The sequence below is a fragment of the Enhydra lutris genome, unplaced genomic scaffold (assembly GCF_002288905.1).
Source record: "Enhydra lutris kenyoni isolate GAN:26980312 unplaced genomic scaffold, ASM228890v2 scaffoldscaffold9, whole genome shotgun sequence".
Lineage (NCBI taxonomy): Eukaryota > Metazoa > Chordata > Mammalia > Carnivora > Mustelidae > Enhydra > Enhydra lutris.
In genome coordinates, this window is record NW_019154093.1 from 74,855,189 (window position 1) to 74,883,086 (window position 27,898).

At 39.6% G+C, this 27,898-nt stretch overlaps 1 protein-coding gene across 3 annotated transcripts; it reads left to right on the plus strand.

The window, feature by feature from the left end:
- On the plus strand, positions 1-27,898 carry LOC111142996 (CD53 molecule). Of its 3 annotated transcripts, none has more exons than XM_022496377.1 (8): positions 1-209; positions 20,570-20,649; positions 22,110-22,286; positions 23,746-23,820; positions 24,334-24,429; positions 24,949-25,029; positions 26,130-26,213; positions 27,031-27,898. In XM_022496377.1, the coding sequence occupies exons 2-8, from the start codon at positions 20,587-20,589 to the stop codon at positions 27,100-27,102; spliced, it is 648 nt and encodes a 215-aa protein (XP_022352085.1). In that variant the 5' UTR covers positions 1-209; positions 20,570-20,586; the 3' UTR covers positions 27,103-27,898. The 3 variants fall into 3 exon arrangements, with proteins under 3 accessions (XP_022352085.1, XP_022352087.1, XP_022352086.1); XM_022496379.1 differs by lacking the exon at positions 1-209 and adding an exon at positions 8,490-8,539; XM_022496378.1 differs by lacking the exon at positions 1-209 and adding an exon at positions 18,305-18,384.

The following is a 27,898-nucleotide window of genomic DNA, read 5'->3' on the forward strand; positions in this document are numbered from 1 at the left end:
AAGGCTAAAAAGAACAGGCTGAGCCTCACTTCCTCCTTCTCATCAACTGGGCTTCCTGTTGTCACAGTGTGAGCACATTTATTTTCCCTTCACTTCTCCTTTTATACAAATAGCCCCGGACATCCGTGTTACCAGCCTCGTTGTGACCGCCTCAAGGATAATCACCGCTCCTGCCTAAAAGACTGAGGAAGAGTGAGTGCCTGCAAAAGGTAAGTTGGGTAACATTTTGATTTGGCTTGACAAGACCTGAACTGTATTATGTGGGATGGGCTGTCTTAGGATTGTCTGTACACCTCTTCAGTAAGTCCAAAATCTCCTGGAACTTCTATTTCACAAATATTTAGTGCAGGAAAGTAAAAAGATTAAGATTTTGGCACCCCTCAAAAGACAAGCAGGCCATAGAGACTTTTCATTTAACTGAGTTCCCATTATCTGAAACCTCTTTGGGCCAGGACATTCTTGGGCTTAAATTGCTTCAGAACTGAATTTCTGTGTGTAGTCATTTCTGATGCCTGGAGCCTTCTGCGGGACATGACACTGGGGAGATTTCATACATGCTCAGGTCTCTTAGAAGATAATCTTGTGATTTTAGAGTGAGGAGAGAACCAACGGCCAGAGCCATTTAGAAAAGCAGCTGGGAGATGGCAGTTCTTCATCCAACCAATTTCATGCCTCTTAATGTGATTCTTCAGAGCCACTAAATAGCTCAGAGTCAGGAACGCAGGGCATTCCCACTGCCTGTGTATCAAGAGATAAAAGCTGAACACCCAGAAGAGATGCTTAGATTGATTGTTTTCAAACAGCAGGAAGAACATTGTGGTTCTCAGGGTTCTGCCGAATAAACTTGTCCTTGGTATACAAACCATAAATATTGATAAATATAATGTGACAGGCACCAACCAACAAAATTTGATATTGTAGTGATTTCTAATTCGTGCCCTATAACTACTGACTGGGGTCTAATGGACTCAGAAGGTCAAAGTCAAGCTTTGGTTCTGGCTTTCTGTGACCATCCTCGTCATTCCTAGAGGTCAGGAGACCATAGGAAACACTAAATCAGAGCTTTCTCCTTCTAAGACCTGCAGGAATCTCAACTGATTATGCCCTTGGGGGAGAGAAAAGCCCTCAAGGACCATTACTAACCGACCTAACAATGAGGGATGGCAACACCTCCAAGGGCTCTAGATTCCCAAAGCACCTCAGAGGCCATTGAGCCATGAATTTAAAAATAAAGATCAGATTTTCTATTTTATTTTTTCAAGATTTTTTTTGTTAAATCTTCTTGTACAGTACAAATTTCACGAACCACTCCATAAAGAAACATATTTAGAAGAAACAAAAGAACCTAAAAATTAGAGCATTATTTCAAGACCACACTTCAGAAGCTATTCACAATTTCTAAGATTTCCCACTCAGAAAAAATACAACTTCAAAACACACAGGGTAAGGTATTTCAAGGTGGAATGAAGCAAATGTTCTTGTGAAAACAATTATATTCATTATGAAGTATGAATGCTAAAAAATGAACTGCTAGATGGGTCTTAAGATTTAAATAAGAAAAGTGTCACATAGGTTACATTTAGTAACACTTAACGGCAGCAATGATAATGAATTTTTCCAATGGCTCTTGAAATGTTCTCCATTTAACGCAGTCACAAATATTGGATATATAAAACCATAAATTCTGGTTGGCAAAAAGTCCCAAAACAATCTTTAAAGAATGGGACTTCCTAAATCTCTGTCTTTTCTGATACCAAGTATGCTTACATGGTTCTTCCATCTTGCAATTTCCTTATCTTCTCCTCTCTCTTTTCAAAAGATTTTATTTATTTATTTGAGAGAGAGAGAGAGAATGTGTATGCAAGTTGGGGGTGCGGTGGAGGAGCAGAGGAAGAGAATCTTAAGCAGGCACTGAGCATGGAACAAGATGCAGGCCTCTATTCCACAACCCCGAGATCAAGACATGAGCTGAAACCAAGAGTCAAACATTTGACCAACAGAGCCACTCAGATGCCCCTTAAGATTGGGTTTTAAAGTAATCCTTAACTCACAACACCGAGATCAAGAGTCGCATGCTCTACCAACCAGACTTTTTAACGAGTTTTTTAAATGATCATGCATTAAGTGACTCCTGGGGCCAAGCACTCTGCTTTGGAAGATTCTGGCGGGGAGACAAAAATAGCAAGGTCGAGATTTGTCTCCCTAAAATAGTCCTGCCCTTCAGGAACTCCTATGGAAGATAAAATATATCAATGCTTTGGAAAAGACTTGAGCAAAAGGAGTCTTAGTTGCTGTTTAAACAAAGAAGTTTTGCTTTCTCAATCTCCACCGGAATCTGCACTGTTTTGAAATTGCGGTTGGTTGGGAGCAGAGACTGAACTGAAGCTTGATTTCCTGTGTTGTTTTCTGTGTGAGCCAATTATGAGTACTTAGCTTTTAGGGGTGCCTGGGTGGCTCAGTGGGTTAAAGCCTCTGCCTTCGGCTCAGGTCATGATCCCAGGGTCCTGGGATCGAGCCCCGCATCAGGTTCTCTGCTTAGCAGGGAGCCTGCTTCCTCCTCTCTCTCCACCTGCCTCTCTGCCTACCTGTGATCTCTGTCAAATAAATAAATGAAAATCTTAAAAAAAAAAAAAGAGTACTTAACTTTTAAATGAAAGGATTGGGCGCCTTTATACCCACGGGAAATGATTCAAAGCCCATTTCTTTGCAGCTACTGTTGCTGAAGCCACTTCATCTTTGGTAATCAACCAGCACAGACAGACAAGGTCAAATCCATTGGTCTTTGGTTTCTGGTGTCCTCAGGTTGATCTCTGACCACCCAGAGGGGTTCAGACTCCAGATATGAAGCCTGTTCCCCTTTTCCTGTCCACCCCACAGCTTACAAACAGCTAGGCATTGTGCTAAGTCCCAGAACCCAGAGATAACTGACGTGCTTAGCAATCTTGAAGACTTTGTAGATTCTGGTGTGGAGTACAGACTCAACACACCAATATAACACAAGGCGATCTTTTTGATAGTGGACAAAGAGTGTGCACAAAATGTGGGAGGAGTGTAGGAGTGTGCCTTGGAGAGGAAGTGACTGCTTGGGTTCGTTTTCAAAGAAATATGAGTTTGCTATGGAGACTGGGGGTAACAGCATTCCAGATGGGGCACAGCACATGCACACTCAGAGTGTGACCTGTCCCCACCCCAGATGAGCAGGAGCACAGGAAGTGGATATCTCTCTCTTCCACTTGGTTTTAGAACCTAGCACCTGGAAGTGAGAGGCAAGACCAAACAACCAGGGAGGTCCGAGGTCTGGGCCTGGCCTTGGCTATGCCTGAGACATCAGAATTGATGGGATGTGGCTTGAAATGAGAGTGAAGGGGCAGCTTTCTTACTCCTTAATCTCAATTTCCCCCAAGTTAGGGTGAAGTTTGGAGCTCTTCACGAGGTTCTGGCCCCGGTCCCTCAGCTTCTGTTCTGGAAAACGCTGTGCTGATTTAGTCACAGTGGTTTGGTTTGTGTTCCTACATTAGCAACCCCCACCCCGTACTTCCTGTACCAAGCTAGAACCCAGTGTGTGCAGGCCACCCCAGGCCTGCAAACTGGGTGCATGCCCTCAGAAAGTTCTGGGGCCCAGCTGCTGCCGCAGGTTCAGAGCACCCAAGTAAAGGAACAGAGAAACAAGACCGCTACACAAAGCAGGCCTGCAGGGGTGAAGGCTGGGCCAGAGGCAAGGATTGTAGCTGGAGGGTGAGTGTGGGAAGGCTGTCTGGACACAGGCTTTGAGAAGAAGGAAGCCATTTCCAAAGCCATTGGGTGAGCACTCCCAGAGTGGAGGCCATGGATCTCTGGGTTGCGACACAGAGGCAAGTCCCCTCTTCATTTCCCAGGTCACCAGCACATGGGACCGGTCCTTCCCAAGCAGGAACATCAGTACATCACAGCAATGGCCAAGAACTGTTGTTAAGGAAAAGTGCCACGAGGCTACATTTCTATAACCACTTAAAATAAGAGCCCTATTTTCCAAGTGTTAGAATGCTGTTACTTAAATGGAATTCGGGATTATATTAGGTTCAAATGAAGTGTTCAACTCAGTAAACATTAGCTATCTGCATAACATTCCAAACTGCTTATTTTTCAGGTAAGGTGAAACTTGTCTTAAAGTCTTAAAACAAGTTAAATAATAATTCCAGATTCTCCATGGAATGTTCTTTCCTCCCCATTACACACTATACTTTCTTTTCTTATAAATCTCCTATTAAATAAGCATCATTAGATTGTGTTCTTTGTTTGAATAGATTTCCAGTGCATTTTAACGTAAGCAAGCATAAAAAATACAACCTAATCATAAATCCAATTGACCTGAAGTCAATATGCTAGCAAATGGAATATTTGAAATATGTTTAATTTGTCACATTTTGTTTGATGTTTTATATTTCAGGAGAACTAGACTGACGAATGGGAGTGAGAAATTATTTTGATACCTCACATCTTTTCAGTTTGAACTTGTGGCTTGATACTCACTCCCTATTAGGAACAAATAGAGGCCTTAAAGGATTATCCTATGGTTTGTTCTTCTAAAAACAACTCTTGTGGAATCTCAGTATTTATGCTATCAGGAAATTATCACGTAATGACTTAAAGATCAGGAGTCCTTAGATCATTTACTCATATTCAACATTCTCTCTCAATTCAGACTTATAGAAAACTTACAAAACTAGTACCAAGAATTTCTGAATACTCCCCTTCACCTAGATTTCCCAAGTATTAATATTCTATCACATTTTATTTATCCTTCATTGGCTTTCTCATTTGGGAGTAATTGCTGGCATGATATCCTTTCCCACAGAGTGCTTTGTTGTGTATTTTCTTTTTTTTAAGATTTTATTTATTTATTTGATAGTATGCAGAGCGAGAGACAGAGAGAGAGAGAGAGAGACAAAGTGAGAGAGAGGGAGAGAGAGAGAGAGCGCGCGTGCAAGCACACAAGGTCGGGGAGGGACAGAGAGAGAGGGAGAAGCAGACTCCCCGCTGAGCAAGGAGCCAGCTTCAGGGTTCAATCCCAGGACCCTGAGAGCATGACCTTAGCTGGAGGCAGACCCTTAACTGACTGAGCCACCCAGGAGTCCCTACTGTGTATTTTCTATGAACAAAAACATTCTCTTACACACTACTTTATAATAATGACAATCAGGATATTGACACTGATACAATACTGTTACCAATCTATAGATTTTATTCAGATTCCATCAGTTGCCCATTGGTATCCTTATAGTGACTGGAAATCTCTGATCATACCTTACTTTTAACTGTCCTGTTTCTTTAGTCTCCTTCTACTGGGAATAGTTCCTTTGTCTTTCCTTGTGTTTCATGACGTTGATATTCTTGAAATTTATAGACAAGCTATTTTCTAGAATGTCTCTTTATTTGGCTTGTCTCATGTTTCTTCATGACTAGATTCAGGTTATTCAGACTTTTGATGGGAATACCACAGAAGTGGCTTTTTTTCCTTAAGATTTTATTTATTTATTTGACAGAGATCACAAGTAGGCAGAGACATAGGCAGAGAGAGAAGAGGAAGCAGGCTCCCTGCTAAGCAGAGAGCCCGATGCAGGGCTCGATCCCAGGACCCTGGGACCATGACCCAAGTGGAAGGCAGAGGCTTTAATCCACTGAGCCACCCAGGTGCCCCAGAAGTGGATTTTATTAGCCCACAGAGAACCTTGCTCACACTTGACATACTAGCCTAAAAGCACCATAGATGGGTCTCCAGGACAGGGATCCTCCACAGCAAAATTCTACATATTTGGGGGGTAAGAAAAGAGAACCTCTTGGAAATGAGCTTCCGAGAGCATCTGGATTTGTCTTTCCTCATTTTTTCTCTCCTCTTTGCTTCTTTCTTCTTTCTTTCCTACACAAATCACCCATTTGTCTCCCTGATAACAACATTGAAAAGGAAAGCTTTCACCAGATCACAATTTTGGGGAGGATTAAGATGACAAACATATTCCTTTGACAAAATGAGGGCGGGATGAGAGGAAAACAATGCATAAATGTTAGTTTGGTTTGGTTTTATTTTAGTATCACCTTTCCCCCTGTGATTGCTTATTACTCCCTCAGAGAGACATACTTGCATAACCTCCATTCCTCTCAGCCGCTGCTCACAGAGGTTCACTCTGAAAGTTGGAAGGAGTCTTCCTGAGGCTCATCAAGCTGCAGGGCGTGAGTTGGGTTGGGAAGTGAGAGGCACAAAATGGGGCCTGGGGCAGTGGAAGGAAGGTGGTATGGGAGGCTGAGAGACCTTGCCTTATGCCCTGTGTTTGCTGTTCATTAGCTGGGTGAACTTGTGCCATTAAGTGGGTTGACTGAGCCTTGGATTTCCTGTTTGCAAAGTGGGGCTGTCGACACCTAAGTTACAGGGTTGATAAGAGGATTATAAATAAAACACATTTTGTGAAACATTCAGCATTTTGCAGGGTTCAGTGAACTCTATCATCTATTTAAATTTATTTTGTCCTTATTTGGGGGACCCTCATAGAGAACAGATTTTCTTCCCTATTTAGAAAAATCTTTTGTTAATCAAGTTTCCACTGTTCTTCACTGATGAACCAAAAAGCTTCACAGGCACTGGGTAGAAGAGGATAGGAAGCCAAAAGTCACCTTATTGAGTACCTTGTTTTTCTGTGTAAGCTGACAAATAGATATATATATATAGGGAGAAATGTCTGGAAAGGTGTTCACCAAAAATGTCAATGGTGGTTCTCTCTGGACATGAGATTTCAGAAGATTTTATGCTTTTGACTTTGTACTTTCTTTATTGTTTGAATTTTTTTTTACAGAGGGGGCACAAATTTTTTTTTTTAGGTATTTACCAAAAAATGAAATAAGCAAAAAGTTATTAAAGGCCTTCTGGCCCCTGCCGTATTTTATTTCTGAAAATCTAGCAGAAAGCCCAGGGTTACCCTTATGGTAAGGAATCTCTAAACTTGATCTTTTAGTCAGTGCTCACTGAACCAGGCACTCTCATGCTAAGCCATCTAGAAGATGTTCTCTCTTTTAAACCCTTGAACCACATGTGAGCTGTATGTGGATATCACCATTTTTAAAAAGATGAGGAAATTGTGAAAGTAGAGAGATTATACTAGTTGCCCAAGGCCACATTTCTGGCATGTAGCACTGCCAGAATTCAAAATTAGATCTGTCTGATTCTGCAACTAGTGTTTATCAAACTCTGTTCTGTGGAACACTATGTTCTCTGAGCAGTTATAAGTAATCTTCAGAAGAAGAATAGGTTTGTAGTAACAATGTACATTAGCATATAATGAGTTTCTCCAAAGTCATTCATTAAAAGAACTGCTTATTGCTTTTTCTTTTATTTTTATTTAATCCTATTTATTTTCAAATTTATTTTACCATGGATTCCTTTTATTCCTTTTTTTAAAGTTTTTAGTTAAATTTTGGTTAGTTGGGGCGCCTGGGTGGCTCAGTGGGTTAAAGCCTCTGCCTTCAGCTCAGGTCATGATCCCAGGGTCCTGGGATCAAGCCCCGCATCGGGATCTCTGCTCGGCGGGAAGCCTGCTTCCTCTTCTCTCTCTCTGCCTGCCTCTCTGCCTACTTGTGATTTCTGTCTGTCAAATAAATAAATAAAATCTTTAAAAAAATTTTTTTTGGTTAGTTACCATACAGCATAATTTTAGTTTCAGGTGCACAATATAGTGATTCCTTATGGTTTTGTTTGCTTGTTTTCATTCGGGGAACATGTATTAACATCTCATAAATATAATAGTCTGCATAACACCAAAGCTGTCTTGCTGTGGCTCCAAGATTGGATCGCATAAGACTGGATTGAATTGATAGCTTCCTGAAGTTTCTTTCCCAACCTTAGCTACTTCTAAATTTGAATTAATTCAGGACTAGATATGATGGCCCTGCAAGGATGGGCCAAAAAAAAAAAAAAAAGAAGGAGCAATTGAGCTAGAAATCCACAAGACAGTTTACTATCCAAAGATATGCTTGGAGGGAACTGAAAAGTGAACTTCATCCCTGGCCACAGTTAACTGGAGTTTGGTCACAGGGGTTTCCTGGAAGCTGACGTCAGGGACTTTCTTCACAGAGCCATGAGTCATGGAGCAGATTTTGACTGCAAAGAGGTGTCAGTTCTTCCAGACAGTTGGGTTGGAAGGGGCAAGAGCCCAACAGCTGACACAGTCACAGTGAAGAAAGGAAGGGGAAATGGAGTGTCATTCTGTCTGGGTTAATAAGAAAACTAGGGCCATGCACGTGGTAAAAGTAGTGACAATTTTCACCAAATGGGTAGGTTTCTCTTTCAACCAGTGGGAGTCTGAGCAAATGGAAAATAAAGGAAGGAGAAAGAAGAGGTTCTTCTTCCTATCTGAGAGGGGAAAATTCAGTAGGGATACCCACAGGTCTGTGGGCGCTTCATTTGTTGGTTCTCTGTGGACCATTTGATTACAGGGACCTGAAGAGGTGATCTCGGGATCCCAGGATGTTGGGGCTGTGGTGACCCTAGGAGACCTCTGGCCCAAGCTTCTATGTAAGTCATCTGCCCACATCCAAAAGATTGGTCTATTGGTAGAATAATTTTCAAGCCCAAGGCTTCTGATGCTGTAGTGTCATGTTCATTCCACCATACCAGATTATTCAGAGTTAATTGACAAAGGCTTATTGAACAGTCTTACTCTTTTTAGTGTAATCAGGGGACTGTGTTAGATCTCAAGGATTAAAAAAATGAATAAACTAGCTCCTACTCTCAAGGAGTTCACATTCTAGAGAGGGAAGAGATAATTATAAAACAAAGAGCCTAGGGCAGTAACCAGGATGTGCAGGTATTATGGGCACACCTTGTGGGGAATGGGTTTGGGTGCAGAGAAACAAATATAATCAGAGAGGTTCCTGGAAGAGTGACACTGGGGTTGAATGTCAGGATGGATAGTGGCTAACCAAATTAAGGGTTCAGAGGGAGAGAAAACAGCAAATTTCAGCAAAGAACCCCGTGAGCACAGGTGAAAAAGGAGGCACTGAAATAGTCAATGTTGATTGCTAGGTTTTAAGATAGCAGCACTATCAGCAATAGCCAAATTATGGAAAGAACCCAAGTGTCCCTCAACTGATGAATGGATAAAGAAGGTGTGGTATATAGGTACAATGGAATATTATTCAGCCATCAAAAAGAATGAAATCTTTGGGATGAAGGACACTAAGGAGGGCATGTGATGTGATGAGCACTGGGTGTTATATGCAACTGATGAATAACTGAACTCTACATCAATGTCATTACTGGTTATTGGTCTATATTCAGTTTGTCAATTTCTTCTTGTTTCAGTCTTGGTAGTTTATAGGTTTATAGAAAGGCATCCATTTCTTCCAGGTTGCTTAATTTATTAACATATAGTTGTTGATAACAATTTCTGATAACTGCTTCTATTTCCTTGGTGTTAGTCATGACCTTTCTCCTTTCATTCATAATTTTATTAATTTGGGTCCTTTCTCTTTTCTTTTGGATAAGTCTGGCCAGAGGTTTATCAATCTTACTAATTCTTTCAAAGAACAAGCTTCTTGTTTCCTTGATCTGTTCTACTGTGTTTCTGGTTTCTAATTCACTGATCTCTGGTCTAATCTTAATTATTTCCCTTCTTGTGTGTGGGTTAGGCTTAATTTGTTGTTTTTTTTCTCCAGTTCTTTAAGGTGTAAAGTTAGTTGGTGAATTCAGAATTTTTCTATTTTTTTTTTTTTTACTGAATCTTGGATGGCTATGTATTTTCCTCTTAGGACCACCTTTGCAGTATCCCATAGGTTTTGGACCAATATGTTTTCATTCTCTGTGGTGTCCATGAATTGTTTAAGTTCTTCTTTGATTTCCTGGTTGACCCAAACATTCTTTTTTAGAAGATTTTTTAAGTGATTTTTATTTATTTGACACAGAGATAGAGAGTACAAGTAGGCAGAGCAGCAGGCAAAGGGAGAGGGAGAAGCGGGCTCTCCACTGAGCAGGGAGCCTGATGTGGGGCTCGATCCCAGAACCCTGATCATGACCCGAACCAAAGGCAGCTGTCCGACTGACTGAACCACCCAGGCACCCCTGACCCAAACATTCTTAAGCAGGATGATCTTTAGCTTCCAAGTGTGTGAATTTCTTTCAAATTTTTTTTTAAGATTTTACCCATTTATTTGACAGACATTACAATTAGGCAGAGAGGCAGGCAGAGAGAGAGAGGTGGAAGCAGGCTCCCTGCTGAGCAGAGAGTCCAATGCAGGGCTTGATCCCAGGACCCTGAGATCATGACCTGAGCCAAAGGCGAGGTTCAACCCACTGAGCCACCCAGGCGCCCCCCAAATTTTTTCTTATGATCGAATTCCAGTTTCAAAGCATTGTGGTTTGAGAATACACAGGGAATAATCTCAGTCTTTTGCTATAGGTTGAGACCTGATTTGTGATCCAGTATGTGGTCTATTCTGGAGGAAGTTCCATGTGCACTCGAGAAGAATGAGTATCCTGTTGCTTTAGGGTAGAATGTTCTGTATGTATCTATGAGGTCCATCTGGTCAACTGTGCCATTCAAAGCTCTTGTTGATTTTCTGCTTAGATGATCTGTCTGTTGCTGAGAGGAGTGCTGAGGTGTCCTACTATTAACATATTATTATCAATATGTCTCTTTATTTGGTTAACAGTTGGCTTATGTAGTTGGCTGCTCCCATGTTGGGGGCATAGATATTTACAGTTGTGAGATCCTCTTGTTGGATAGACCCTTTAAGAATGATATAGTGTCCTTCTTATCTAACTACAGTCCCTAGCTTAAAATCTAATTTGTCTGATATGACAATTGCTACCCCAGCTTTCTTTTGAGGTCCGTTGGTATGAAAAATTGTTCTCCATCCCTTCAGTTACAGTCTGGATGTATCTTTAGGTTCAAAATTAGTCTCTTTAAGACAGCACATGGATGGGTCCTATCTTTTTATCCAATCTGCAACCCTGTGCCATTTCATGGGAGCATTTAGGCTGTTCGTGTTGAGAGTGATTATTGAAAGATATGATTTTATTGTCATCATGTTGCCTGTGAAGTCCTTGTTTTTGTAGATTGTCTCTGTAAATTTCTGTTCTATATCTCTCTTGGGGTCTTTCTCCTTCTATAGAACCCCCTTAATATTTCTTGCAGGGCCGGCTTACTGGTCACATATTCTTTTAGTTTCTGCTGGCCCTGGAAGCTCTTTATCTCTCTGCCTATTCTGAATGACAGCCTTGCCTGATAAAGTGTTCCTGGCTGCGTGTTCTTCTTACTCTGAATATGTCTTGCCAGCCCTTTCTGGCTTGCCAGGTCTCTGTGGACAGGTCTGACATTATTCTGATGTTCCTCCCTCTGTATGTAAGGAATCTCTCCCCTCTAACTGCCCTTAAGGTGGTTTCCTTGGTTCTAAGACCTGTGAACTTTATTATTACATGCCTGGGGTCAGTCTGCTCTTCTTGATCTTGGGAGGTGTCCTCTCTGCCTCTAGGACATAAATGCTTGTTTCATTCCCCAGATAAGGGAAGTTCTCAGTTAGGGTTTGCTCAAATATATCTTCTAGTCCCCCCCCATGCCCTCAGGGATCCCAATAATTCTGACACTGGAATGTTTCATGGCGTCATTTATTTCTCTAATTCTGTTTTCATGGATTTTAAGGTGTCTGTTCCAGGCCTCCTTTTGCTCCTTCCTCTCTATCAGTTTGTCTACTAGATCACTAATTTTTCTTCTGCTTCACTTGCCCTAGCTGTTAGAGTATCCAGTTTTGACTGCATCTCATTTGCAGCATTTTTAAGTTCGGCCTGATGAGCTCTCATTTCTGTCCTTAGAGAATCTATGTGGTTATTAATGGTTTTCTCCAGCCTAGCTATTGTCTTCATAACTGATACCCTGTAGTCTATTTCTGACATCTTGCTTATATCCTTTGCATCTGTGGGAGAGGCCATTGTCTCTGGTTCTTTTCTTTGTTGGGAATTCCTCCTCCTAGTCATTCTGTTGTGGCATGTCAAACTCTCTCTTTTCTCAGATGACATGATACTTTATGTGGAAAACCCAAAGGACTCCAACCCTAAATTACCAGAACTCATACAGCAATTCAGTAATGTGACAGGATACAAAATCAATGTACAGAAATCAGTTGCTTTCCTATCCACTAACAATGTAACTGTAGAAAGATAAATTAGGGACTCGATTCCATTTACAATAGCACCAAAAACCATAAGGTTGGAATAAACCTAACCAAAGGGGTGAAGGACCTATATTCTAGAAACTACAGAACACTCATGAAAGAAAATTGAAGACACAAAAAGATGGAAAACAATTCCATGCTCATGGATCAGAAGAATAAACATTGTTAAAATGTCTATGCTGCCCAGAACAATCTACACTTTCAGTGCTATCCCAATCAAAATACCAATGGCATTTTTCAAAGTGCTGGAACAAACAATCCTAAAATTTGTATGGAACCAGAAAAGACCCTGAATCACCAAGGAAATGTTGGGAAAAAAAAAACAAAAACAAAAACAAAGCTGGGGGCATCATGTTGCCTGGTTTCAAGTTATATTACAAAACTGTGATCACCAAGACAGCATGGTATGGGCACAAAAACAGACACATTGATCAATGAAACAGAATAGATAGCCCAGATATGGATCCTCAACTCTATGGTCAACTAATCTTCAAAAAAATCAGAAAAAATATCCAATGAAAAAAAGACAGTCTCTTCAATAAATGGTCTGGGAAAATTGGAGAGCTGTATACAGAATGAAACTTGATCATTCTCTTACACCATACCTAAAGATAAACTCAAAATGGATGAAAGACCTCAATGTGAGACAGGAATCCATCAAAATCCTAGAGGAGAACATAAACAGTAACCTCTTCGACACTGGCCACAGCAGCTTCTTTCAAGACACGTCTCCAAAGGCAAAGGAAACAAAAGTGAAAATGAACTTTTGGGACTTTGTCAAGATGAAAAACTTCTGCACAGCAAAGGAAACAGTCAACAAAACTAAGAGGCTACCCACAGAATGGGAGAAGATTTTTGCAAATGACACTACAGATAAAGGGCTGGTATCCAAGATCTATAAAGAACTTCTCAAATTTAACACCCAAAAAACAAATGAGCCAGCCAAGAAATGGGCAGAAGACATGAACAGACAGTTCTCCAAAGAAGACATACAAATGGCTAACAGACACGTGAAAAATATTTTCAACATCATTAGCCATTAGGGAAATTCAAATCAAAACCACATTGAGATACCACCTTACACCAGTTAGAATGGCAAAAATTAACAAGGCAGGAAACAATAAATGTCAGAGAGGATGTGGAGAAAGGCAAACACTCTTACACTCTTGGTGGGAATGCAAGTTGGTGCAGCCACTTTGGAAAACAGCGGGGAAGTTCCTCAAAAAGTTAAACATAGAGCTACCTTATGACCCAGTAATTGCACTACAGAGTATTTACCCCAAAGATACAGATGTAATGAAAAGAAGGGCCACATGCACCCCAATGTTCATAGGAGAAATGTCCATAATAGCTGAACTGTGGAGAAGCCCGAGATGCCCTTCAACAGACAAATGGATAAAGAAGATGTGGTCCATATATACGATGGAATATTATTCACCCATCAGAAAGGATGAATACCCAACTTTTGCATCAACATGGACGGAGCTAGAGGATATTATGCTAAGTGAAATAAGTCAAGCAAAGAAAGTCAATTATCATATGGTTTCATTTATTCGTGGAACATAAGGAATAACATGGAGTACATTAGGAGAAGCAAAGGAAAAATGAAGGGGTGAATCAGAGGGAGAGATGAATCATGAGAGACTATGGACTCTGGAAAACAAAGTGAGGGTTTTAGAGAGGAGGAAATGCGTTAGCCCGGTGATGGGTATTAAGGAGGACATGTATTGCATGCAGCACTGGGTGTTATATGCAAACAATGAGTCATGGAACACTACATCAAAAACTAATGATGTACTGTATGGTTTCTAACATAACACTAAAAAAACCTTGAAACAAACAAAAATAGTAATTGCTCTTCTACCACCATAAGTAAACAAATGAATAATTTTTTTAAAAAAGTGTTGGCAAGAATGTGGAGAAAATGAAGCCTGGTGCACTGTTGGTAGAAATGTAAATAGGTAGAGCTCTTATGGAACCACAAGAAGTTCAAAATAGAGCTACCATATGAACCAGCAATCCCACTTCTGGATATATACTCAAGTGAACTGAAATCAGGATCCCAAAGAGACACCTGCATTCTCATTTTGCAGCATTATTCACAATAGCCAAGATACAAAGCCAATCTAAATGTTCATTAATGTATGAATGCATAAGGAAATGTGGTACATACTCACAATAGAATAATATTTAACCTTAAAAAAGAAGGAATTCTTGACACTTGTGACATCATAGATGGACCTGGAAGACATTATGCTAAGTGAAATAAGCACAACAGAGGAAGATAAATACTGTATGGTGTCACTTACATGTGGAATATAAGATAGTCAAACTCATGAAAGCATAGGGTCAAATGGTGGTTGCTACCAGTTTGGGAGAGAGGTGAATAGGGAGGTGATGGTCAAAGGGCACAAAGTTTTAGTTACCCAAAATAAATAAGTTCTGGAAATATACTCTACAATATAGTGACTATAGCTAACAATACAGTATTGTACATTCAAAATTTGCTAAGGGAGTAGATCTTATATTAAGTATTACTACCACAAAATATAAACATAATAATAATGGGATGGAAGGAAACTTCAAGAAATAATAGGTATGTCTATGGTTTGGATAGTGGTGACGGTTTCATGAGTGTACACTTATCCCAAACTCATTGAGTTGTATATGTTAGTATGTACAGCATTTTTACATGTCATGCATATCTAAAGTGCTTTTATAAATTAAAAAAATTTAAAAAATAAAATATAAGCCAGAGTATATTGCCATGAATTTGGAGAGATGGACAGGGGCAAATTAGGAAGGACTTTTTGATGTACACATACATACATAAAACCATCACTACATCAAGATAACAAACATTCATCACTTCCAAAAGATAAGTCATGGTCTGTTGTAACCTAACCCCTGCCTCCACCACTGCTTTCCTCTGCCTCAATCCCCAATCATTGATTTGCTTTCTGTTGCTATATATTAGTTTTCATTTCATCTCTAAAATTTTATATACCTGGAATCATACAGTATGTACTCTTTTCTTTGTCTAGCTTTGTTCATCCACCATACTTATTTTGAAATTCATCTATGCTGTGTTGTATATCAGCAGTTCACTTCTTTTTATTCCTGAGTAGTATATCATTTGATAGGTATATCACCGTCTGTTTTTCCATTTATCTGTTGATGGCCCTTTTGGCTGTTTCCAGCTTTTGGCTATTACAAATAAAACTGCAATGAACATTCCTGTACAAGTCTTTGTATGGTCATATGCTTTTTGTTCTCTTGATAAATACCTTGGAGTGGAATGGCTGAATCATGTAAGTATATGTTTGACTTTTCACAAAACTGGCAAATGTTTTTCAAAGTGGATATACCATTTTACACTCTCACTAAACACATCCTCATCAACCCCTGGTATGGCCATTTTTTTGTCTTCTTTTTTTTCTTCTAATTTTAGCCACTCTAGGAGGGAGACAGCAGTATCTCATTTTGGTTTTAATTTACATTTCCCTAATGATTAATGAAGTAGAGTTATTTTTCATGTACATATTTTCCATCTGTGTATCTTCTTTGGTGAACTATCTGTTCAGATCTTTTGTCCTTTTTATCCTTTTGTCCATTTTCAAATGGGATTATTTGTCTTCTGAATTTTGAGGGAATTCCCTCAAGGTCCATCTATGTTGTCACAAATGGTAGGATTTCCTTGTTTCTCATGGCTTAATAATACTCTTTTGTATATTTATACTACATTTTTAAAAGATTTTATTTATTTGTCAGAGAGAGAGAGAGTGCAGCAGGGGGAGCAGCAGGCAGAGGGAGAAGCAAGTTGCCCGCTGAGTGAGGAGCCCAATGCGGGACTCAGTCCCTGGATCCCAGTAACACAACCAGAGCTGAGGGCAGATGCCTAACCAACTGAGCCACCCAGGCACCCTATACCACATTTTTAAAAAATTGAAATGTCAATGGGCATATGTTGTTTCCATGTCTTGGCTAGTGTAAATAATATTACAATAAACATGGGGGTGCAGATATCTCTTTGAGACCATAATTTCCTTTCCTTTGGATATAGGTCCAGAAGTGGAATTGCTGAGTTGTAGAATAATTCTATTTTTAATTTTTTGAGAAACCTCCATACTGTTTTCCATAGTGCCTGTAACCAATTTACAGTCCCACCAATGGTGCATGAGGGCTGTCTTTCTCCATATCCTCTCACCACTTGTTGTATCTTTTTGCTGATAACCTTCCTAACAGGTATGAGGTGATATCTCATTGCAGTTTTGACTTGCATTTTCCATCTTGATGATTAGTAATGTTAAGCATCTTTTTTATACCTGCTGGCCACTTGTATGACTTTTTTTGGAAAAATGTCTATTTACTTCCCCTGCCCATTTGTAAATCATATATTTGTTTTCGCTTCTTGTTATTGAATTGCATGAATTCTTTATATATTGTGGATATTAATCTCTTATCAGATATATGTTGCAAATATTTTCTCCCACTAAATAGGTTGCCTGTTCATTTTGTTGATGGTTTCCTTTGCTGTGCAGACCCACCTATTTATCTTTGCATTTGTTTCATTTGTTTTTGGTGTTATATCCAAGAAATTCTTGCCAAGGCCAATGTCAAGGTGCTTACACTTTATGTTTTCTTCCAGGAGTTTTGTGGTTAAGTCTTACATTCAAGTCTATAATCCATTTTTTAATTTTTTATTTAAATTCAATTAAGTAACATACAGTGCATTAATTTCAGGTATAGAATTTAGTTATTCTTCAGTTGCATATAACACCTAGAGCTCATTACATCAAGTGCCCTCCTTAATGCTCATCCCCGAATTATCCTATCCCCCCACTCACTTCCCCTCCAGCAACCCTCAGTTTGTTTTCTAGAGTTCAGCATCTTTCATGGTTTGCCTCCTCTCTGTTTTTATCCTATTTTATTTTTTTTCCCTTCACCTATACTCATCTGTTTTGTTTCTTAAATTCCATATATAGGTGAAATCAATCATATGGTATTTGTCTTTCTCCAACTGACTTATATCGCTTAGCATAATATTCTCTGGTTCCATCCACATCGTTGCAAATAGTAAGATTTCATTCTTTTTGATGGCTGAGTAATGTTCCATTGTATATCTCTCCCATATTTTCTTTATCCATTCATCTGTTAATGGACATTTAGGATCTTTCTGTATTTTGGCTACTGTGGATATTGCTGCTATAAACATGGGGGTACATGTGCCCCCTTCAAATCACTATTTTTGTATCAAGTCTATAATCCATTTTGATTTTATTTTTGTAACTGGTGTAAGATAGTGGTTTTATTTTATTCATTTGCTTGTGCTTGACCACTTTTCCTAACACCATTTATTGAAGAAACTGTCTTTTCCCCATCATATATTCTTGGCTCCTTTGCTATAAATAAATTAACCATATATGCATGGATTTATTTCTGGGCATCCTATTCTGTTCTATTGGTTTATGTGTTTGTTCTTATGCTAATGTCATATTATTTTGATTAGTACAGCTATGTAATATAATTTGAAATCAGGAAGTGTAATGTTTCTAGTTTTGTTTTTCTTCCTCAAGATACCTTTGGCTATTCAGGGTCTTCTATGATCCTACATAAATTTTAGGATAGTTTATTCTGTATCTGTGAAAAATGCCACTGAAATGTTTACATATATTGCATTTAATCTGTGGATCACTTTGGGTAGTACAGACACTTTAACAATATTCTTTCAATCCAGAAGCATGGAATATCTTTCCATTTATTTGTGTCTTCTTACATTTCTTTCATCAATGTCTGGTTTTCAGTGTCTAGATCTTTTACCGCTTTTGTTAAACTTACTTCTAATCATTTTATTCTTTTTCATGCTATTTTTAAATGGGATTATTTTTTTCTTTTTCTGATAATTCATTACTGAATATTCTTTAACCCAATTGGCTATCTTGGGGCATACTTAGAGTACTTAGACCATTTCATTTACTTGCTATTAATATGGTTAGAGTTGAGCATATTTTTTTCTCTTTGTCCCATCTTTCTATTTGTTTTCTGTTTTCCCCATCTGTTCTTTGTTTTTGTCTTAGTCTGTGCAGGTTGCTGCATAATATACTACAGACTGGATAATTTATAAACAACAGAAATATATTTCCCACAGTTCTGGAGGCTGGAAGTCTAAGATCACGGTGCTAATGTGGTCAGGTGAGGCCACTCTTTTGGGTTGCATACTTTTTGTTGCGTCCTCACAGGATGGAAGGAGCTAGGAAGCATTCTGGGGTCTCTTTTATAAGATCTCTAATCCCATTTAGGAGAGTTCCACCCTCATGACCTAACTGCGTCCCAAAACCTTATGTCCCTACACCATCATGGGCATTAGGACTTCAACCTGTAAATGTTGTGGGGACACAAACATTCAGACCGTAGCAGTTTCATTTTCCTCTTTTTTTTTTCAGGCTTCTTTCAACTAATCCAGTATTTAAAAAAATTTTTTATCTCCTTTACTGGCCTATTTTTTTTTAAGTTTCATTTATCCTTTGGTGACTTATTAATTCCCCATTTTGCTATTTTAGAGGCCGCCTTATGGTTTATACTGTACATCTTAAATTCATCACAGTCTATCTTCAAGTAACATTACCACACCACATAATGGAACTTTATAGTATACTTCCATTTCTCCCTTCCCAGAGAGTTCCTTTAAGACAAAATAATCATGGGTTCATTTACTGAGTACAGTGGTATATCAGTCTCTGTTGTAAGATCATTTCATTTTCACATCCACCCTAGGAGGTGTAAGTATTACCCCTCATTTTACATAGGAATAAATTGTGACTAGAAATGTTAAGTAAATTTCCGAATCTCATGGAGCTCTTTAGTGGCATATGTGAGAGTTGAATTCAAGTTTGACCTCAAAGCCTATGTAGTAAGTCATCATATTAACTTCCCAAGTATATTCAAACACACTTATAATATAATCAATTTTACTTTAACTTGGCTAAAATATTGATGAAGAATTAAGAATAATACTGAGGGTCAAGACAAGAAGGGGAAAGGGAAAGAGAAGGACAAAATAAAAGAAAAGGAAAATAATATGACATAAATATATATATCTGGTCTTTTCAACAGAGATTATTTTATTGTGGAATACAAATAGTTCATTAGGCTTATTAATAGCCTCGATGACCTATCCCTCAAGACCAACTGATTTCTGGATAGCCTGATACTATTAAGAGAGTACAGGCAATAGATTGTGTAAGCAATCTACATACTAGAAAAGGCTTAGTTCTAATGAGAAAAAAAAAAAACAATAAAATAGCATTCTGCTTTATATAGCAGGCTTATGTGTGGTTTTAAAATATGAGTTACTCTATAAAGCCAAATTGTGTCTGAGAGAAAATTCAAAATTGTGTATTCAGATCTCTAGAATTGAGGGTGAGGGTTTGCACATTAATACCTTGCTGAGAAAATGAAATCATATATATATTTTTAAAATCAAGCTCTCATTGCTATCTCTTCATTTCTCCATTGGATATTTGATAGCTAGTTTTATCTCTACTATAGGATTGACATCTCCTGGAAGATAGCTACTGCTTAGTTACAGTTATATCTCCCATAGTATCTAGAATAAAAAACATCATAAATGTTTCTTCAGTAGAAGAATGAATCATACATATGTATGTTCCCCCACTTTCGTGTGGAGAGTTTTATAAACCAAATGTAGTATATATATACATCTCAGGGCATTTAAGGAACTGGTTGATCAAGTCACTGACCTCCACAGCTGATTAATTCCTGGCCCCTAGCCTGCTTTCTTTTTTTTTAATTTTTTTAATTTTATTTATTTGTCAGAGAGAGAGAGAGGGAGAGAGAGCAAGCACAGGCAGACAGAATGGCAGGCAGAGGCAGAGGGAGAAGCAGGCTCCCTGATGAGCAAGGAGCCCGATGTGGGACTCGATCCCAGGACGCTGGGATCATGACCTGAGCCGAAGGCAGCTGCTTAACCAACTGAGCCACCCAGGCGTCCCCTTAGCCTGCTTTCTTGAGTAAATGCCCAAGCACTCTTCTCTGAGCATTGGCCTAGTTTGTATTACTGTGACTCACTCCTCCAAAAGCAACTCTATTGCTTTCCTCTACAGTGCTTAATTCAGTGATAAGTATTCTTGGCTTGCGAATTGGAGCAAAAGTGATTGTCCAAGATAAACCAATTGGTACCTTAGTTCAGAGATGGGGAAAACAGGGAGTTTGGGGAAACTTCCCAGAGGATACTCACAGCTCAAACCCAAGGTCATGCTGGAGATCTTGAACTCTGAACATTTATGCTGTCTGCTCACCAGTGCCACCTTACAGAGCCAGGTAACTTATTTCCCCTTTTTTTCCTTTCACTTTTTAGGGTAAGAATATCCCAGCATGGGCATGAGTGGCTTGAAATTGCTGAAGTACGTTCTGTTTTTCTTCAACCTGCTCTTTTGGGTAAGTGTGCCTCTTCTGAGCACGAGGAGCTCATCTCCTCCCAGCTCCATTCTATTTCTCTCTCCTCTACTGAAGATCCTGGTATGGAGAGCAACCCATGCATGTCTGAATGGCATACCCAGCTTAAAACAAGGGAGTAATAATTTCCCCTCTTCCCATCTTGCCATTGTATAAGCCTGTAAAATTGAAAAGTACCAGTGCAGTTATCTTTTTTTAATTATGTTCAGTTAGCCACCATATAGTACATAATTAGTTTTTGGTGTAATGTTCAATGATTCAATAGTTGCATATAACACCCAGTGCTCATCAGAACCCATGCTCTCCTTAATACCCATCACCCAGCTTCCCCATCTCCCATACCTCTGCCCCTGAAAACTTCAGGTTGTTTCCCAGAGTCCATAGTCTCAGGGTTCATCTCCCTCTCTGATTCCCCCCACCACTTCAGTTTTCCTTCCCTTCCCCTATGGTCTTCCATGCTATTCCTTATGTTCCACATACGAGTGAAACCATATGATAATTGTCTTTGCTTGACTTTTTTCGCTTAACATAATCCTCTCCAGTTCCATCCATGTCAATGCAAATGGTGGGTATTCATCCTTTCTGACAGCTGAATAATATTCCATTGTGTATATGTACCACATCTTTATCCAGTGCAGATCTTTTGGCATGCTCTTCCTATCTCTGGGGACTTTAGGCTATTACTGCTCACTGCTGACATCTATGGGTGAGAAACCTGAGAGTCTCTATTCTGTGAATAAATAACTTTCCTGCTCCCCTCCCTCCCTTAATCCCTTGGAAGAATAACTGATTGAAAGGGACGTCACATTTTCTGAGAAGGTTTCACCACACCAAATTTAGCAATTGAGTTTCAAATATAGGATCAGTTTGCACTCATGTGTCTATGAGAAGATTCTTAAAAGTTTGGCTTCTCTGGTTTTCTGCCTAGCAAGATAAAGTTCTCAACCAGGCATCCCCTTTACATTGTTGTGGTTTCCAAAGGGTAGACCATGTATAAGATGTTGTGGGAACAAGGAGTAGGAGAGCTGAAGCATGAAGATACTATATTACTCACAGTGAGCTTTCTCTGGTATCTGATATGGGTAAGATGACATCACAGGAGGAAAGTAGGATCACTTCTTTTCTAGGTGCAGGGGAAAGCTGGGTAAAGAGGTTGTTCATGAGAGTCTTGATAGAGCCAATGGAAAGACATGATTTTTTTTTTTGATTCTTTGGTGGGAAAGTTAAAAAAAATTTTTTATTATGTTCATTAGCCAACATATAGTACATCATAAGTTTTTGATGTAATGTTCAACAAGTCATTAGTTCCATAGAAGACCCAGTGCTCATAACAACATGTGCCCTCCTTAATACCCATCACGTGGTTACCCCACCCCCCCACCCTAATCTCAAGTGAAAACGTGAGCAGATATTCAAGAATGTTGTGGGATTCTTTCTTTCAGTTCTGTGGCTGCTGCATTTTGGGCTTTGGGATCTATCTCCTGATCCACAACAATTTCAGCCTGTTCCCCTCCCTCACACTGGGCAATGCGTTTGTCATCGTGGGCTCCATTATCATGGTGGTTGCCTTCCTGGGCTGCATGGGCTCCATCAAGGAGAACAAGTGCCTGCTTATGTCAGTGAGTATCTTGCAGCAGATGTGGTACCCTAAGTAGAGAGACATGATACCTTAAGTCCCAGGCAAGATGTTCCTTGGTAGCTAACCTATGGGCACAGGGAAATCATAGGAACATAGGATTGGTACTTTAAGCTGGCCAAATCTGTCTAGAGCAATAGTATTTTGTTTCTGACTGGGGTCCCAGGGATATGTGGAAGAGGACATCGCTATCTTCCTTGGGATTCATTGTACAGTGTTAATAATTATGCTTGTCATAATTTCCCTTTATGACATTTTATTTCTTCATGTCTGGTTGAAATCAAGTGTTATCCATCTGCCTAAATGCTTTCACATCAGTATGTATTTTTAGGATCTTAATCAGAGTCACTAACTAATGGAAAATTTAGTCTCTAGATTCTTCTGAGTACTGTGGCCCTCCTAAAATGACAGAAGACCCTTCTCTATCTCAGATCTGCACAGGATACATGATGGTGTGATGATCCAACTTAAGTGAGGCCCTAGGTGGTAGCCATTGTGATCTAACATGAGAGATGCTAGAGCTTTTCTGTTGTTCACTGTCAGTTAAGACGCCTGAAGAGCACATATAGGCTTAGGTTTTACCTGTAAGCTCTATGAAAGAAGAGCTCCTTGTATCTCTAAGTGGACCCAGAACAGTGCTTGAACAGTACTACTCCATCCTTAGTAAGAGTTCCCAGTCACCTTGGTTCTTCCTTAGGTTATTTGGTTAATTTTCTTTCCCTTATGGGTCAACTCTTAAATTGGAACCAAGGCATAGAATAAAAAGTTCCTGTTCTCAGTTCCCAGATTAATGGCAAAAGATGGGAGCTGATAGACATAGGGAAAAGATTAAACAGGTTTAAGTAGTCAAAATTAATGTTGGGATAAAAAGGTGAAGAAGGATAAGTGACAATGTGTTTTCTGCTGTGTGTGATTAGCATAGAGGGAGTAAGCATCTATAGCTAGAGATAACCAAGTATTAGGACTGTGATTAGAATACCTCTTCTCCACATCTGTACAGGGCTCCTCTCAACTTCCACCATCACCTGATCCCAACCCTAAACTAGCCCTGATCTTGCAAAAGGGACCAGGCCCCAAACTAAAGACATATAGTTTAGTTTACTGCTCTTTTGCTCAACTGTTTCAAAAATCTGATGCCAAAATTGCTTCACTGATTCAACAAATAATATTGCATACTCATTATGTGCATGGAGCTTTATAGGCACATGCGAAGAGGAGAATAAAGTTAGAAGACAGCTGATCTGCCCTCTAAAGACTTGGAGTCTAGTTGCACAAGAATGACACATATCCCTCACAAAATAAAAGGCCTTATGAAGGCCTGAGCAAGCAGAAATAGGAACTTCTGTACACGTGTGGAGACACGTCTGGATCCTCCCAGGGTGCAGTGGGATTGAGGGAAAAACTAGGATCAGTGCTATGAGCATGTCTTTACTTTGCCTCAGTTCTTTTTCCTGCTGCTGATTATCCTCCTTGCTGAGGTGACCATGGCCATCCTGCTCTTCGTGTATGATCAGAAGGTAAGCTATAAAGAACAAATTGTTGTATTTCTGATGGGGGAGAAGAAGTCCTGTAATAGAGATAGAGGCAAAGTGGAAGGATGGAAGAAAGAAATTAACTGTAAATGCGGGGGCGGAATTTCATGAAAGATTGCAATTGAATCATGCTTTGAAGGATGAATAGGAAGAAAAGTAAAAACAAGTTTATCCTCCACTTACTTCCTTCCCTCTATGTATCTGGCAGTAGAAAATGTCTGTCTCCATGCCTAAGAGAGCCCATGCTTTGATTGTCTTCCTCTGAAAAACCAGAGTTCTGGAAAGATAAGAGGCTACTATGAACTTCTTCCTGCAGTGCTATTTCAGTCTCAGCACTTTTCCCTGTATATAAACTCCCACTCCTCACTTCCTTAGCTCTGAGGAGATCATTTGGAAGGGAGGAGCAAATGGAACCACCAGCCATTATTAGAAATTTTTTGTTCCTTGAGCTCACCTGTTTTTTATAATGTCTTCTCTGCTGGAATATGCCCCACCCAGTTGAATAATTATGTGTCTACGAGCCTGACTGAGAGCATCCAGCAATACCACACGAACAACAGCACCAGAGCAACATGGGATTCCATCCAGTCATTTGTGAGTACAGATGGAATCCTCCTCAGCTTAGCCCAGACTTAATTTTCCAACCTCAGTGCCTGGAGGCTAAAGGAACTACCTTTCTTGAAAGGTCCAGAATCTAAGGTCTGCAGCCCCTAGGTCCAAAATAATGTTTAGTAGTCACAAACACAAATCTGTCTGATTGGTACAAAGTTCTCTACATTCTCTTATCCTTCACATTCTCAGGTAGGCTCACTGTCTAAGCCCTACTAAGATCTAAGGAAGACCCAAACATGTCAGACTGAATCCCCTGTGTACTTAATTTTTCATCTGTAAAATGTGAATGAGTTAAACATGCCCTTTCTACTTGAAGGAGATTTATGTGAATGAAATGGTATAATGGATCTGAAAATATTTTGTTCTAAGGAGCCATAGTAGTTAAGCTAATTCTGTATTTTCCACTACAGTCAGATCTGAAGGGCCCACCTTTTCTCCAAGTTACAGTTTTCCTTCTGTTAACTTTCTAACCATCATGTTTTTTGGGGGGTTGGCTTTTAGCTGCAATGTTGTGGTGTAAATGGCACAAGTGATTGGGGCGGTCACCCACCAGCATCTTGTCCCTCAAATCCACAAGTTCAGGTAATTTTTTGGCAACTTTTCTGTTATTAGCCTCTTTGGTTAAACTTTCAATTAACTTAGAAACTCTAGTCATACAGGACTTAGTCCTCCCAACCAGAAACAAGGAACCTTGGATAAAATAGAGGCCAGGGAGAAATCCCAGGTTACTAGACAAATTAGACAAAAGTTGTTCAGACAACTAGACAAAAGAAAAGAAAGGAAAAATCTCATTAGACTAGAGATGCCATCACAAATCTTGCTACCCTAAACTATTACATTAGAGGGGAAAAGTTTATGTGATAGTGGCAGAGGATTATATCTACATTTTTCTTGAGCAAGAAGTAGGTATTTTGGTTGAAAATGAAAATTATAAAGTTGAGGTAGAAAACCTCCCCCTTTTCCTGTTTCTCTGCTTTTCTTCCTTGGAAATGGCAACATCCAGTCTCTTGGTAAAATGAATCATTAGTAAAAGAGTCTGGAGTTGGGGGAGAGAGAGTTGGTAGAACTATTGAAACAACCTACCCGCTTTTTTTTTTTTTTCATTGTGTTATGTTACACCTCCAGACTAGGGCGAGAGAAGAAGCCAAGATTATATTCCAAGATTAAGTTCCTAAATTCCTGTTACCTGGTGTTATCCACCTTAGGGTTGTTTGTAAATCTCCAGAAATTTTTAGGTCTATGAAGAAAGATGGAGATACTCACCAACTAGCCCTGGCCTGGAGCTTGGTAGGGCCAAGATAGATTCAGGTTTCAGCAGAAGCTGAAATGCAACCAACCCTAGAATTGCATAGGCTATCTCCCCATTTATTTGTCCCAAGTCAGCAGGGGATGTTTAAAGAACATAAGGACATCTATTACTGAAATGCCTCTCAGGAACCAGTTTAACTCTGTATGTAGAAATCTAGGACTTCAGTGTTAGGTGCTACTATGATGATAACAAGACCAGAAAAGTCTGTAGTTTAATATTCTCTGCTTTATGCCTGTTTCTTCATACACAGAAAGAAAATAAAAATGGCCTAAGTCTTTTGGCATAAGGCAAAATATGAACTATCTTCTGAAATTAGGTTCCTTATCAAGTCAAATAATGGACTGGTATCCTTTGTATTTGCAATTTTTTCTAGGGTTGCTATGCACAAGCAAAACTGTGGTTTCACTCCAACTTCCTGCACATTGGAATCATCACTATCTGTGTATGTGTGATTCAGGTAAGAACTTAATCATGGGACTATTGTGAAGATTAAATTAGGTAAGTCAAGTAAAGTTTTAGAACAGTACCAGATACATAGTACATGCTCAGTAAATGTGAGTTTCCCCAGTCAGGTAGCAAATGATGTCATTACCGATTTAAGGCATACAGAAAATATGCTGCAAGATCTATCTGGTCAATTTATCACTAAGAGATATGAGTGCTTCATAGCCAAATTAAAAATCATCAGGCAGACCTCTACTTTGGTCATTCACTGAGCTGGTGTGGAAAAGCTTGTGATAGAATAGCCTTGTATGCGAAGCAGGAGCTGATGATAAAAATCGTAATCATAATTTCTCTGCTTAGCATGGTAAGTCAGGGGTGAATTGGGGATAGTTTTGTGTTCTTTTTTATTATGTGACATTTCTACTAATTTTATACCCAAGTATTTTGGGTATGTCACAGAAGAGCTAAGATGTAATCAAGAAGCTCAGAGGGAAATAATTTTTCTCTGCTTGGAAACTAAGGAATCTCAGGGCACGGGGAGAGATGACTCATTGCACAAAGTGTTGACTTGTGCAGTACTTGACTATCTATACAAGTGACTTCTTAAGGAGACGAAGATGTCCCAACACTCTATCCTCTACTGTTCTGACACCATCACCCCCACTACCATTCTAAAGCAAAAGGAGAGAATAGAGAAGGAATTGGGGAATAATGGCATGAAGGGTGGTTCCAGTGTGATGGGCACTCTTTTTCTCTGGGGCTAATCCTGGGGGTATGGGAGAGATGGCTCCTCCTATGAAGTCTTCACATTTTCTCAACTCTTTTTTCAGGTGTTGGGGATGTCCTTTGCGCTGACCTTGAACTGCCAGATTGATAAAACCAGCCAGGCCCTAGGGCTGTGACATGATACTGCCTTGTGCTGGAGAGGCTTATTTCATCTTTGGAAACCCAAAATCAGTTATTAGCATGAAGCCTTAAATGGTCACCTCTTGGCCTGGTGTCTTTGTCCCCTTCTCATCTTTTCCCTGTTTTAGTCCCTGTATCATAAAACCAGAAAAGAAGGTATTAGCCAGACATTTCCCATCTCAGGCACCAGAACAATGATTTACCCACTCATGGGGCAGCTATGTCCCTCAAGATGGTGACACTAATACCTGAGCATTTTTTGGACATGAGAAGCCAAGAGAACCTGCACTAATGGCTCAAGATCAAAGGATGGGTTTGGGACTTGAATTTTTGCATCTGCTTGTTGTCAAATAAGGCTCCAGCATCTAAATCATGCCCAGTCCACTCTCCAAAGCCAAACAAAAGAGAAGCTGAAGGGAGCTCTGGGGCCAGACTCTTTGGATCATTGTCACAATGCTCTGTTTCCTTTTGGCTGGGCCTGGGCTTTCACTATAGGAATGACAGAGTACTCTTTCTCCAAAGAGAAACTTTGCAACTTCCTTATTAAAGGACCTTATTGATTCTTTCTGTCTCTCCAGAAGTAACTGCCCAGTGATTCATATCCTGACTTCAGCCAGTCTCTTAGCCTTTGAGTTACATAACTATGGAAGAACTTAGCAGGACCGGTATCTCTAGTGGTTTAGCTAATAATCACATTCGTAAGAGTTCTGGTATTATTTTTCTATCAAATAAGGTTTTGTTAATGTACTATTTTATCTCTTCAATAAATAAAACAGCTTATGATCTCAATCA